The sequence below is a fragment of the Pinus tabuliformis genome, chromosome 6, assembly GCF_031772625.1.
Source record: "Pinus tabuliformis cultivar Carrire ecotype Pingquan chromosome 6, CPIR1, whole genome shotgun sequence".
NCBI classification, from domain to species: Eukaryota; Viridiplantae; Streptophyta; class Pinopsida; order Pinales; family Pinaceae; genus Pinus; species Pinus tabuliformis.
In genome coordinates, this window is record NC_142292.1 from 59,772,316 (window position 1) to 59,787,960 (window position 15,645).

Below are 15,645 nucleotides of genomic sequence, written 5' to 3' on the forward strand. Positions count from 1 at the left end.
CATTGATGCCTTTGAAGAAAAATATGGAGATGAAAGAAAGATCAAAGCAAAATCAAATGATAATGATAAGGATCTCATCAAAGGGTTGAATCAAGTGATTAAGGATATGCAACTCAACCAAGTTCAACTCATTAAGACCATGGAGGTAAATCATGCACAAGCAATAAAGTCCATGGAAGTCAATCATTCTAAGCAAATGACCTCTATTCAACACAGGTTGCTCGCCATGGAAGAAAAACAAGTGCAATTAATCAAGACCATGGAAACGAATCATTCCAAGGAAATAAGTGTTATGAAGGCTAATCAGGTCACTTTTCAGAATAGGTTGGATGAAATGGAAAGATTACAGGTACAACAATTCCAACTTAGGTTAAATGATGAATGAAAAGAGAACAAAGAAACAAATCATAGGCCTCCCGGTCCACTGAAGCAATCTTCATCTCATTATGAGGAGGTCATTTACTCCACTGAAAAATGGCTAATTGATGTAGACTTGGATAGCAAGGAAACTGAGGGGAATTAGGTTTATACTTACGAGATTGATCCATCACCCATGTCAGAGCATAAGCAAAATGGACAAAGGCAAGTCAAAGAAGTCTTGGATACTTCGAATTTTCCATCAGATCATCTTCAAAATCAGACAGAAAGGTCTACTTTGATCACCTCAACATCAACATCACAATCTATTAAGAAGAAAAGAAAAAAGCGGAAAGGATTTGGTAAATCTAATGGCCATGTACAACACAGTGTTGGGATTGATCAAGGTCCTCAAATATTCAAAATTGGATAGGGCACATCAGAAAAGCAGCCCATGGATCTGCCTGAAAGTAAGCAAGTTCTCAGCATGAACTTCATTAAGGACATCTGATGTTATGGGGAATCTTTCTGTATCATATTTCTAACCTTATCCCTCGTCATTTTATTTCATGAATAAATTGTCATTTATGCTTTTAGAATAAATATCCATTGCTTCATTTATGTACTTAATGATATTTTTGAATGGATATTGTTGATATATGCCTTTTTTCGGTGGATGCAGATTCCAGGTTTTTGCACACTATCACTTTGTATCTAGTATGCATCCCCATATGGAGCCAAATGTTGACCACTAGAGTGGCATCTGATGATTATATGAAGACTCCACGCCCAAGGATGATCCAAATGACACTTGTATCATCAGATATCATCAGTGAACAGAGTTGTTTAACTCTACTTCTATTTTCTCATCATTTTTCTTGTACCTAGATTCCACACCCTGCGGGGAATTGTAATAAGTGATACTAGTAATGATGAGTTTTTTAGTCTGCAATAGGCCTAGGATGTTGAGACTCAATCAACAAATGAGTACACCTTGGAGTGTTTTTTTTATCTGGTTAATTATTCCTCTTTTTCAGAAGCGGAAAATTTTCTGGGTTTTTTCACTCACGTTTTACACCAAAGCCGGGGTAATGGTTTGAAGGTTGAGCCCCTAACACATCTTAGTGTGTAGATTCGATATATATTACCATACTAGATAACACAACAAATTTCGTGGAATTTGGTTAGGTCTAGATAGTCATTTTTTAATTTTTTAGATTTTCCGCACTGCGGAAATTGCTAATAAAATTGTATTTGTAATGTAATAAGTGATGTCTAGAGAAGTTGTATGGGGTATGAGTAATGAAATTTGCACCTCTCACCCTCAAATTTCTACTATGACACACTTTGATGGGTTAAAAATGTGTTTTGAACCCTCAAAACCCACTTTTCCTAAGTTTAGTGGGAAATCTGGCAATTAATTAAGCCAGAAATTAAATAAATGGAGAAAAATAAATATCCACACATGCTAAATGTTGTGGAAATGAGGTGGAAAATTATGGGGGAGTTAAAGTGAAGTTCCAAGGTGATGTGGACTCCTAAAATCAAGGAAAAGACATGTGCTCACTAAAATCGAATTTCTGGCATTAAAGGAGAAAGCTGGTTATTTGGAAATTCGAATTGTGAAGTTAATGCACATTTTGGAGGATTTGGGAGAATATTTGGTGGAGATTTTTGTGGGAAATTGTCCCCACATGGGTTACCACCCATATACACTTGTCATTCTATTATAACATTTGAATTTGGCACATAAGGGAAGAAGAAAATGATGTCCACTTGTCAGAGTTCGATTTTTACACTTGGCATTGGAGCTCCATCCAACAAATTCAAATTTCTCTTTGGGATTGTCATCTCATGCCACTTGTTTAATCACTTCTACATTGGGATTGGCTCCAATGCCATTTGTCATTGTCACTCTTCATTTGGATTTGCTCCCAACTCTCTATATAATAGAGCCATGGGATCTCACATTGTATCATGTAATACGAGCTATTGTGCTTGAGGAGACTCTGCGGGATTGTATTCACTACTTGCAATATAATAGAATCGTCTTTGGGGTAAAGCATGATGGTGTGCTTCTCTTTGCATGTGTGGTAAATTATTGACCTGTTCTTATGCTTCTATTTATTTCCTCATGTCATTATTTCTTTCATGCTTGTTTCAAGTTATGTTAGTATGCAACTATCTCATATTAGCATAACAATTAATTATTTGCTTTAGGAAAAGAAATATTATAGTGGATAATAAATGTATCTCTAGGAATTCTTTCCACAACACTCATTTAATTTCATGTCAATTTAATGATTTGTGGTGAAGTTTTGTAGATGAATCATTATTTGGTCAAGCTTTTCAAGCGTGAGGGGAAATTCTTGGAGGAATCAACCCATTCTTGAAAAATATTCAAGGAGAACCCGCATGTTTTGAATTTCAAAGTCTCATCTATATCTTATTTGTGTCTTGCAAGGATTCTTTCAAGTTTCTTAAAGCTTTTATTTCTTGCATCAAAATATCAAACTTGGAAAAAATTATTTTTTATGTATTGTTCTGCATTTATCAACATCTGGCTATTTCAAAGAGTTAAGTCATGGCTAGTCAAAGAGGAGAGCTTGCTCATACTCTTTGGCTCTCCTCTTTGGCCTAGCCTCTTGTATATTATTTTTGTAACATATTTTGTTGTCATTTTGGTCTAACATGTGAGTTATTTTTGTATCCTTTTGAGCAAGATAGTTTCCATGCTTTGATTTGTAGACTTATTCATCTTGAAAGCATTTATAATATCTTGTGCTAACAATTTAGAGTTTCACTTTTTAGGTTTATTTTGGCTTTCCATTTGAAAGCATTTCACTTCATTTTAAGCAAAATACAATTTCATTTCTTAAAAAGCAAATACTTGGAAGACACTGGTCGTTTATGTATTTGATGCTTATCTTATGATGGTTATTGCTCATATCAATTTTTTGCTTATAAATCTTAAAGAGATAATCTATTTAACTCTAACAATTCTCCTAGAAACTCACATCCTTTTTAAATTAACTTTTCATTAGGGACCACCCCCCTTAGCTAACCTAGGAGATAGCTCAAACGGAGAGAGTCGGGATTAGTGTGATAGCCCCTTCTCTGAGTTCCCTGCCACCAACCACACCTTGTGGGGTTGAAGGCTTTTCTCACTGACTTGTAGGTAGGTGTAGGCGGCAGGGTCAACAGGACTGACTTCGGGTCAGTAGAGAATGGTATGATACATTCTTAATCACTTCTTCTTCTTCACAGTTCAGCAGAGCAGAGTAGTGCATTGACGGAAGAGATAGTACAAATTGGCAGATGGATTAACAGATGGAGTTCTCCCTAGTTGAGAGGGAGTGTTAAAATTGGAAACTAGGGCCAAACTCCGCATGGGTCATCTTATTTATGATAACTAATATTTTTCTTGGATTACTCTCTCCGAGAGGTGTAGGATTGATCTAAAAATCATCCGATTTCGACATGTACAAATGTAGTTATGAATTTATTTTGATTATGGGCAAATTGTCAAGGTTGGCCAACAAACTTTTGTAGGCCTAGAAGCCAACAGTCACGTCTATTCATCCTCAATGTTTGCTATAAATACATAATGTCTTAGCCTCATTTGGATACACTCATCTTCACACTTCTCTCTCTCTCTCCTCATTGATTGGGTACGGATTTTTGGGCCTCTCTTTCTCCACGTCTGAAATTTCAGGAGGTCGAAATTTCAGGAGAGCGAAATTTCAGGAGGCCGAAATTTCAAGAGGCCGAAATTTCAGGAGACCAAATTTCTGGACAGTTTGACCAAGCGTTGACCTGCGTGCGTTGACCTCCTTTGACTGCGTTTTTGTGAGGGCTATCTCTGTTTGGGTATGCCATATTTCTGGGCATAGAAATCAAGGCTAAATGTTGATGTTGACCAACGTTGACTGCAGCTAGGGCTGAGCGCAGGTGGGTTGTTTGACCAGACTTTGACTGGGCTGAATTTCATTGTTTTGAGGGTTGTTTTATCTTTCTGTTTGGAGGCCAAAGTTGACTGAAGTTGACCAATTTGCTGAGGGTCAAATCTGCCTTATTGACCAATGTTGAATTTTCTGGTTAGGGCTCTTTTGCTGTTGTTATAAATTATCAGATTTATAACTTGTACTATCTATCTCTGCTGAACTATTAACGACTAAAAGAAGATTTGATCAAGGGTTTCCCCACATTGGGGTTTGTCCCTGGCTGGTGCCACATCTTGTGTCCTCTTGTCTTGGCTTGTCTTCTACTGTTTATGTTTATGTTCTATCACCGTTTCACTGTCATGTTGATGTGATTGCTAATCTGAATATTGACACTGGGATAATAAAGAAATTGAAGTAATCTCTGCCCCATCACCCCAATCTGCCTCGACAGATCCTACACTAATTTGAGGAGCATATCCGCAAATCTCTTCCCGTCATCATTTGCCATCTGTTCCTCCTGCTCTGCGTCCACCACAGGCTCCACCCGTCCTGCGTCCACCACAGGCTCCTCCTGTTTTGCGTCCACTACTGGAACACAGTTTCCCTCTTCGTAGGTGTTCTCCAACCTACGCCCAGTGTCTCTGTATCTCCTACCTCTGTAACAGATGTAGGGCTTTTCCCTTGATGTCATAGATTGCTAGCTCCACAGGTTGAGCCAGATCTATGCTCTGATACCACTGTAATATCCCTTATCAGGAATATTCCTCAAACACAAGCAAACTCCAACCAGAGATGGATTGAGAGGGCATTTACCAGATATGTTGCCTCTGAAAAGAGGACGAGATCCAGAGGTTACCTGGCCCTTTCCAGACTCTGTCTAAAAGTATAGGAGAAAACACACAAGTGGTATAATAGCCGAGAAGCTCAAAGATATAAAATATCAATGGTGCAACATATAACAATATAACCATAAGCAGATACTCAAGAAATGCAGAGAGAAATGCTAAGCCATTTTATTATACTGAGTAATAGAATGAGTACAGGAGGTGATCAGAAAGATGGCACCTCGACTTGCACAAGGCAAGTGAAGAAATACACCTAAAATAGCAAAGGAATGGCCCCTCTCTAAACTGCGTCCAAGCTGTTGGAGAACCGTTGTGCTGCTACTGGAAATCAAATGAGGATTTGGGGCTGCTCCCCTCCTCAGAAAATGCTGAAACTCTGGAATCGGACTCTACTCAAGAAACCCAGAAAAACCCAGAAAGCTTTTCTGAAATGGCCGACCCCCGAAAATCACCCCCTTGGGGTTCTGTGCAGTCCCTCAATGCTCTGCGCTGCCACTGAATGAAACCCTCCAAAAATCTGCCTGAAACCTCTGCCAAAACTCTCCAATATGCAAGGGTTGATCCCCTGCTCAATCTCTCAGCACAAATCCTATTGCAAACCCTCAACCCAGACTCCTGCCAGAAAGAACTGCATCACCCCTCTCAGTGCTGCGCAGTCCTCCAAAACGCTGATGAAACTGCTGCTGAAATGCTGATGAAACTACTGCTGAAATGCCAATGGAAATACCTTGCCCGAGCAGGCACTCGAAGTCCCCCAGGGCTAAGGGTGAGATCTCCGAATGGAGACACTCAATGCACTAAACAGTGCTGCAGACTAGCTAAACAGCCAGCGTGCTCTAAGTCAAAATGACTATCACAAATGCTCATAACTGAATGATCAAAATGAGGGGGTTTCTCTCTCCTTTATAGCCTTTGCCTGTCTCAATCCCAAGGCTCACCTCCTCCAACGTAATTTCCCTCTTGCCACGTGTTTCTTCCCTTCTGCGCAGTCCCTACAAGTGTCTGCGTGGGCTCCATCTCTGCGTCCCCCTTTGGCCCCCTTGGCTCCCCTTTAAGTCACAACGTTGTGCTACTAAGAAGTGACTTTTAGTCTAAAAGTGAGTTATGTCCCCCTTCCTCACCTTTTTATTTATAAATAACTATAGAAGGCAAAAATTGAGCAAAATCGAATATTCCAATTAGCCATGGCTAATTAGGAATATTACAAATAGAGACATTAGTTGGATCATCTTCATCATTAGACTGTCGAGTGAGAGATCTATCACTGCTGTCCAATGTGCCTAGACTGCTACAGGAGAACCACCGAGATCTGATGTTAAGACTGCTCCTGGCCATGCGAGGTTAGTTCACCACTGTAATGCCGAGATTGCCATTCATAGAAATGCCGAGAATGTCCAGACCTCACATCACTGCTGCGTCTATTACCTGAGATCATTCTACTCCATTTATCTGAGGTCTTGACTGCACCTAAACCCCAAACGAGGTGCAGTCAAACCCTACCTGCGACTCTGCTCCTCCATACGAAATCTCAAAGGCATCCGAATTTTTGTTGTGTCTTTTTGCGCTGACCCTTCATGGGTATTTATAGTGGTGAGCATATATATGAGCCGACATGAACTTCTGAATTTTCTAGCCGACTTGAAGATCCCTTGTTGTTTTGCTTGCAGACTTCGGTAGGCTAGATTTTGAGGCATTGATCTTGGTCTTGGAGGGCTGTTACACAACTTTGAAGACTTGTACATATTTACATGAACTCATGAAGAGTTGCTATACACATGACATGACCCTTTGACATATAAATAAATCCTAAAGACATCAAGAAGAAGTCTTTTACCTAGAGACACTTCTTGCTCATGAAACCCATGTAGCAAGATTACAAAAATAATTTATTTCCTTTTATTGCATCTAATACAAAGATCATGTCATTACGAAAATCAAACCTAGTTACACTTTCTTCAACATTTTCCGCCTTCTAATATTTTAACCATGGTGTCTAAGTATGAAGGACCATGCATTAAAATATTTTTTACGTAAGATTTTTTACAATTCAACCCTCAAAGGGGGAATACCCATTTAGTTTACACCCTCAAATTACATACCCAATCTGCGACACAATGATCTAGTATACCAAGTGATTTGTAATAAAATAATTTATTCAACTAACTTAAATTATTCCCAAATCACTTTTACATAAGACTCGATTAGAACACTAGGACTCACTTAAGAATTTGATGAAGAATTCCACCTAGCTTTGGGGTGAGGTTGGAGGAAAAATCTTTGCCAACCATTCGTGTTTAGAAACATAGATAAGTCAGAGAGACGAAAAACCTCCTAGGATTAAATCATCACCAAAATAATAGGTTTACCTAGGTTGTTACATACATTCATTGTCTTACTGGCTTCATTTACATTAAAAATTTGCAAAATGGGTTTATAATGACACATAAACTGTTGATAGACGATCTGATCCTGTTGAAATAATTGGTACTTTTGCTTCCTTGAAACTTTGACCAAAACTGTGCAATAGGAATAATTTAAGCTTATCGGCTAGATTATTTTATTTCAAATCACTTGGTCTACTAGATCATATTGTGTTGCAGTTTTGGGTATGTATTTTGAGGGTCTATACTGAACAGATGTTTCCCCTTTGAGGGTTGAATTGTAAAAATGTTATGTAAAAAATATTCTAGTGCATGGTCCCTCATACTTAGACTGGCTAAAATATTAGAGGGTGGAAAAAATTATTAATCCCCTCAAGTGTCAATTAATTAAATTTTTTGGCAAAAATAGATAAAATCCTAAGCCAGAAATTTAATTAGTTAGAGTCAAAATTAAATGTCTAGAGAAATTAAACTCCAAGTGGAAAAATTCGCGGGTCTCAAAGGAATTAATTTTTGGAGGTCTCCCACCAAGGGAATATTGGAAATTTCAAGAAAAAATGGATCCTTGGATTTGGTGGTTAAGTCAAAGTCAATTTTTGGAGAAAATTAGCTCAAATTAATTAATTTTGAGCTAATAAAAAGTGGGTCAAATGAGAAATTCGAAAATTCTTCAAAAAATAATTATTTCAACGGCAAAGATTAAAAGTTGATCAAGGATTTATCGACGACCGAGATTATTTTGACGAGGATCAAGCCAACTAGCCGTTATTTTTCCACTTGGAGGATTTATCTATATATAGAGAGTGATTTGTGTGTCAAAGCCATTAGATGTTTGGCTAAGAAATTTCTCCAGAAAAACTGATGTAACGCTACTGTCCTGTTGGGAACGTTTTTTGAATCATAATAAAGACTTTGGGGTGCATTTCATGGTGTTTATTGTCTACTGATTTGTGGTACGTGCTGGGTACGAGCTTTCCTATATTTTGCTTAAATATTTTTAAGGTTTGTTTTTCATTAGATGGTGATAAGAACATTCTATTGGCAGATTTTGGGTCTATCTTAGGTTATCTGATTTGCCATATGTCTAACAAGCTTTTTTGAGGAAAATATAGTGTTTGTAGATTCCTCAGTCCTTGGGCTCCAAATTCACAAACTATGGAGGTAGGCCGACTTTGTTTGGGCTCCGAATATTTATATGGTTTATTTAACTTCGCCAAGGTTGTAGCTTGCATCTATTCTTGGAAATACACTTATTAGCCATTTAACAAAAAATTTCATAAGAAAATTTTCTCAAAATTCTCTTCAAAAGCATTGTATATTTGTGCCTTTGTAAATAACTTTTGTATAATATATTTTTGTAAATTGTTTTTTTTAACTAGGGTATTGAGATTTTTTAGATATATTGGGGTTTTGGGCATTTGTAAATTTATTTTTACAAGTGTGATCAAGCAAGAAGAGCTGGAATAGAGTTAGATTTAGGCCATTGAGGGTAAGAGCTAGCCTCTAAAATTTTTATAGGGCCAACCATTGAAGAATTTGCAAGTAAATTCCAGATCTGAAGCAAATTCATTTTTTTAGAGCAAGGGTTTTGAGTTTTGAGGCTCTTAAGTTTGGATCTAGTCTCTCCCAGGCTAGAATCTCCCTCCTAGCCCCTTGTATCACCCTTCCTTCCCTTTGTGTCAGGGTTTCGAGCCTCTTTGAGGCCCATAGGTTCTAAGAACCTCGACCCTCCTCCTCTCCCCCTGCGTCTTGGTTCTAGGGCCTTTTTTGGCCCGGATGTGAGGCCTAGAGGCCTCGGCTTCCCCTCCTCGGCTCTCCCTCCTCTCCTTTCCCTTCCTTTTCCCTAGTCACGGCCCTCTAAGGGCTTGCGGCTCCCTTTCTCGGCCTCCTTACCTTAGGTTGTGGCCCTTGTGGGGTCCATGACAGCCCTTTAAGGCTCCTAACCATAGCCGCTAGCCCTTAGAGAGCTTTCTCCCTTTAGTGTCAGGTCTTCTCGGCCTTTTCCCTCTTCCTTTGCCTCTTCCATGGCCTTATAGGCCTTCCTCCCCTCAATGCTAGCCCTATTGGGCCTAGCATTGCCCTCTTTTGGCCTTGGTTTGCCCTATATCTACCTCTGAAATTTCTGGACACAATATTTGGTGTGTCTTGTAGAGAAAATTGTCTCAAAGCTTGTGTTTTCAGGTGGCATCTTCATTGGAAAATTTTAGGCAAATTTGGCAAGTGTGCTACAAGGCCTTGGGTCTAGGGTTTGCTCTCTAAACCCTCACTTTATCTGTGTTTTACTTCAGCTGTCATAAATTCTTGATAACAGTGATATAAGTTCCCTAAAATCACATTTAAGTAGTCTCAACACCTTAATAATTTCATGGTTAAATTTTGCTAGTGTTTTGGCCACTTGGGTATTAAGTATCTAGCCTAGATCTAATCATTTGCTTGCTAGAAAATCACTGCATAACTGAATAATCATATCTGATGTTTCCTGAATAGTAAAGAGCTTAAAAATCTAATTTTTTAGCGTGGAAAACTTGTTCTAGCATTTGATAAATTTTGGGCACTTTTTGGCATAAGTCATTGCACTAATAGCTCAGTAATCACATAATTTTCTCACTGCTGTAATAAGAGTTTTCAAATCTGATATACACTGAATATTGCATCATAAGTGAGCTAAAATTCATAAATTTACATTGGCAAGTCATTAGGTCATTGGTCATTTTATGTTTCATAGTGCTTGGTAATTTCTTGGTTTGAAGTGATTTGTTCACTGCTGTCCTAAAGGTTAATAAGTGCTAATAATTCTGAAGTGCTACTGCAATTATTGTTTATTTGGAATCTAACATTTATTTGTCTTGTGTTAGCTATAAGAATTGTCAAACTTTGCACTTGAATCACTCACATATCTAAGCTCTAAATCCTCTAATTGTGTTGATGGTCTAAATTGGCATTTTGGTTGAAGCATTCTTGAGAAGTTATTTGTTGAATAAGTGCCCTAAATTAAGAATATCATGCATCTTAGAAACTTTGGTAACTCTATTGTCTATCTTGAGCAGTTGGCATCTTAAATTTTATTTGAGCATTTTTCATTATTGGCATTGTCTAAGAATATAATAATGGCTTACGATTGTTAACTGAATATCTTGAGTAATTGGCGTCTTGTGGATTTGACATTGGCACTAAGTTAATTGACACTTTCTTGGTTGTGAGATTGCATACAATTCATTGATAAGTACTCTTGTCGTTAGAGATTAAATCACAACTTAAAGTACTTAAACATTAAGCTAATCTCAAACTAAAAATCTCACTCATTCCATTTGCATAAGCATTTTAGGCTTGATTTGCACTAATAATTTATCTCCAAGCATAAGCTTGGTTGATAGGCTCCTAGGACAACCCTTTCTCATCTAGTTTGAGTGATTAAACCCCTTTTTAATGGTTAACACAGTGACCTTGCAATCGTTAGAGCCATAGTCTCTGCAACACCGGAGGCACTAGGTGGTTGGAACACAGGGCGAGGTATCATTAATCAAGCCTCTGCTTGCTTTCCATTGGCTTCCATCCGAAAACCTACTCTAAAAACTGGTCTCAAAACAGTTAAGAGGGAGGTTCCATTTAGGCTAGGCATATAAAATAAAAGTAACCAAGATCCTTGCATTACACATAGATCTTAGGACTTGCATAGCATATAGGTTAATAAATCATTTAAGCATCGGTTGTCCATCTGGTTACTTGGTCTTAATTTATAATAAGCAAGAATTTTGACTCCATAAGGTACTGGTCTCATTTCTAAATCTAATCCAATCCTTAAATCTTGCTAAATTTAACCAAGTAACTAGGCCACTCAACTGTGTCTCCCGGCCAAGTTGGTTCCCAACTTGTCTTTTATCATCTCATTTCCATAGGGACTACTCCCCGTAGTTTGTTGTTGGGAGACAACTAGAATGGAGTGGGCAGGAAGCAGAGTGACAGCGCCCGCCCTAAGCCGTTGTCGCATTGCCTGTACAATTTGAGCGACAACAGAGAGCGAAATGCTCACATAAGGTTCCTCATTAGAAGTTGCCTTACACTTCTATTTACACAGGAAGCCAATAGCATATCACTGAACCATATGCCATAAAGCTTTGCAATTATCCCTAACTAGCCAAGTATCCCCAAGGAGATGGCCTTCCCAATAAAGTAGGGTAGTGAAAATGGTGAAATTCAGCCTGATAAGGGCCTTTCCAACAAAGTGGGGTAGTGAAAAAAAGTAAAATTCAGCTGGATATCAAGCCTTTAGTCTTAGTAGATAGGTATGTCCAAAAGACATGCTCAACCATTTCAACCCTACCAAATCACATGTATCTAGCAGTTGTAACGCCAACCTTTTGAAGCCTAGTCTTGATGGCCAAACCTTGGAGGAGCATAAGCCAACCCAATACTTCTGTTTGAAAGAAGAGTGAGATTTCCAAATTGATTGGCACCTCCTTAGCCAACATGATTTTGGATGCCTTACCTCCTGTCTTTTGTTCAATCATGAAATTGGAGGTGTGTCTTACAAGTTCAAAAGGTCCATTACCACATAGTTATAGAAGGGCTTCCCACCATCCCATTTTAAATCTCTTTAGCTAGGGCTTGATCCACGGAGTTGCATTTTATAAAGGCAGTATTCAGGAATCAGTTGACAAATGTTCTCATAAGCAGGTTTCTTTAATCAATTTGGCTTTTAAGCATGGTTCAGATCAATCACATGCCAAGCAATTGCTGGTTCTCATAGTTCCACACACCCCTCCAATAGAAAATCCCTTTTCTGGCAATCTTTTACCAGCAAACATAGTTAAGAGACCAAGCTGCCATCTTGGAGAAAGAAACGTCCAAATGAGTCTTAACACCATACCCTAGACATCTTGTTCCTCAAATAACGATTTAAGAAAGTCAGATACTTGTTTCTGTTTTTGAACGAACATTTTTTTGTCTTTCTATGATATCTTTACCAAAGTGAATCCATTCATTGGATTTTGTGGATTATCTACAAGAAAAATTTTCTTCAGTTCTCTCTGCATATGATTCTATGTTGTGCGGCCAAACACAAGATTCTGTAATAGCTGCCTGGTGCATTTTCTAAGACTAATTACTTGTAATTGTTTCTTTTTTAGTCAACCTTATGCAATCTTTTCCAGAGTTATTGTTTCGATGACATTGTTGCATTGATATGATTTTACCTAGCTTGAATGAGTAAGCTGATTTTCATTTAACTGTTTCCAGCAGGACCGAAGGAATGGTTGAAAGAGCAGAAAAAGAAGACAGCAGAATTTTTGTTGGCACCAATTATTGCCTCACGGGACAAACTCAACAATGCTTATTATCTTCTAAGTACCTTCTCCTCAATGACTGTATGGTGTGGCACTAGAGCTCCATTGTAGGAATAAAATGTTGAAGAAAAGTGTAACTAGGTTTGGGCTTCTAACATGTAATTATGACTAATGTAAATGATGTAATAAAAGATAATAATTTTTTTTGTATGCCTTGCTGCATGGGTTTCATGAGCAAGAAGTGTCATAGGTCAAAGACTTCTTCTTGATGTCTTTAGGATTTGTCATAATGTCAAAGAGTCATGTCATGTATGAAGAAGCTCTTCATGAGCCTATGTAAAATGTATTCAAGCCTAGAGCAGCCCTCCAAGACCAAGCTCAATCCTCCAAAGCAAGCACAAAGAAGTCTGCAAGCAAAACGATAAGGAGAACATCATGTCAGCCTCAAAATTGAATTAAATAGCTAAATGGCAGTCACGTCGGCTCAATAAATAGACATGTCGTTTCACACTATCAGGTCGGCTTGCATACATGGACAAACCACTATAAATACCCACGTCAAGGTCAGCGCAAAAAGCATAGAACTCAGATTTGTCTGCATCTTCAGATGGGCATAAGGTGCAGGAAGAAGAATTCACATTCTTCTCTGAAGTATTCGGATGGGTATGGGTCTAAAATCTGCATTACAGGAAGACAAGTATCCCTGCAACTTCGGATGGGTATGGGGATCTCGGATACCTTTGTAATCTTGGTAGTGATGACAGTAAGCAATTATGGGACCTCCTTCTCGGTAGCACAGATCTCAGTGCAAATCACAGTATCCTCCTCAGTGGTAGCTCGATGGAACTAATTTCGGTGGAAGGATAACATCACAGTCATAGCTTCGGTGATGAAGATGACCTCAGGGATCCCACTGTAGCACAAATAGTCTCGGCATAATTGAAGGAAAAGATCCTGAAGCAAGGAGATGCACTCTTAGCATTACACAGTCACAATCTCGGCATGATTGTGACCTCACAGTTATACATTTTGGCATTCTAGACACAGTCAAGATCTTGGTGAAATAGCAGTCATGATCTTGTTCTTTTATGAAGACAAGGTCATGATCATGATCTCGGTTATGATGAAGACAAGGTCCTGATCCCTATCTCGGTGTAGCTATCATAAAGACCTCATTGTTATGATCTCAATAAAGGTACAACAATGGTGACCTCAATGAAGGTACAACAATGATGATCTCGGTGAAGGAGCAACAAGGATGATTTCAGTGAAGGTGCAGCAGTGGTGCAACTGTGATGACATCAGTGATGCAATGATGATGACCTCAGTATAGCAGCAGTGATGATGATGATCTCAGCAGTAACAGAGAAGAGGATTGGTGTCTTGGTCTTGGAGTGGCAGAATAGGTCAAGGGCCATGGTCTTGGTATTCGTCAATTGGAATCTCTATAAGAATATTTTTGTGCGGGTTTTCCTCTCCAAGAGGGAAAGGTTTTGGCCCTGGCAGAAAGCCAAACATCTTGTGTTCTTGTCTCTTTGTTTTTGATAGCAGTTTGATGAAGCAAACACACACACTAATAATAATAAGAAGATCAAGCTAAGATAAAATTGCAAAAACACTTCACAAATTGTTATCATGCTAAGAAGAATCTTATTAATTCTGATTGCCCTAGATTCTTCAACGTAAAATGAACTCTTGCTGGTCTGTCTATTTATGTCATTTAAAGTCTTGATGTTCTCCAGATGCCATTTATTGCAGAAACAGGTGAGATTACATTCAATGAAGACCACAGAGAGGCTCAAAGGCTTGTGAAGGTTGCAGCTCGGGATTGTATTCCTCTCGAAAGAGGTTCACTTGTTGCATTTCAAGCCAGTACAGGAGTTGAGGTTTGTACTCGCTTTTTAGTTATTTGAGTTGCATCATTTTGTTGGAAACACCATTTCTTGGAGGTTAAATTGAGTCCACCATATCCTTTTCCTATTTCTCCTTTTATTCTTTTTGAAAATATAAAATTTATCAATGGAGGATATTATCTGTCAAATGACAACAGTATAGAGGAGGTTGTAGGACTATGCATTGGTTGTTTTTTATAAAATGATTCAGCATTTTGCGTTTCTTGTAAGAATTTTGAAGAGCATGATAACCATTCTGTAGGGAAGTTTGACATGGTAAACTAGTTTTTATCCAATTCAGGATACTAGCTGTTACTACTCAACTCTTGCTTCAGAGATGAAGGTCCTAAAGCTCAAGTAAGACCTAGGGGGCACTAAAGAGAGCTACCCAATATCACTGTGGTATATCTCAACTCACTTTTGGCCAGCTCTTCTCCAGCACAAGGGGGAATCCCTAAGGGTACTATGTCTTTGCACAGGGTTTAAAATGTTAGGATTGTAAAGGCTACAATGAAATCTAGTTTATTTCAGATTTATCTAAACAAATAATTATGCAAGCAAATGACAATACAATGAGGGTTTCCTAGGATCAAGATTCAAAATAAATCTGATTTCAATTGTAATTTTCAGATTTATATAATGGAAATCAAGCCTAAAAAAAAGCAGCAGAATGAAATGCTTTTAGGCTTGTTAGGAAATCTGGTTTTGAGTGATTCTAACAGTATACCAAAAACAGAAACAAAGAAAGGTTTCAAGCGTTTTTTGTTTGGGTGGGAATAGGATTAGTGCCTTGGACAGATTTGGGCATATGTAGTCTAATAGAGCAGCAAAGATCTAAAGAGTTTTATAAAGGGAGTTGTCTAAATGTTTAATGATTTGGACCCATATACGACCAAAATTGGTCACATCACAACTAAGAAAGGTCAATTTATGACTGAAATTGG

General features: G+C 38.3%; 1 protein-coding gene across 2 annotated transcripts in view; it reads left to right on the forward strand.

Moving 5' to 3' along the window:
- The window catches only part of LOC149257217 (plasma membrane fusion protein), a 205,739-nt gene that overhangs the window by 26,263 nt on the left and 163,831 nt on the right, over positions 1–15,645 (forward strand). For both annotated transcript variants that reach the window (XM_089413743.1, XM_089413740.1), the window contains exons 2-3: positions 12,763–12,870; positions 14,568–14,695. In XM_089413743.1, coding sequence (XP_089269869.1) covers positions 12,763–12,870; positions 14,568–14,695 — 236 coding nt within the window. The remainder of the gene's footprint in view (positions 1–12,762; positions 12,871–14,567; positions 14,696–15,645) is intronic.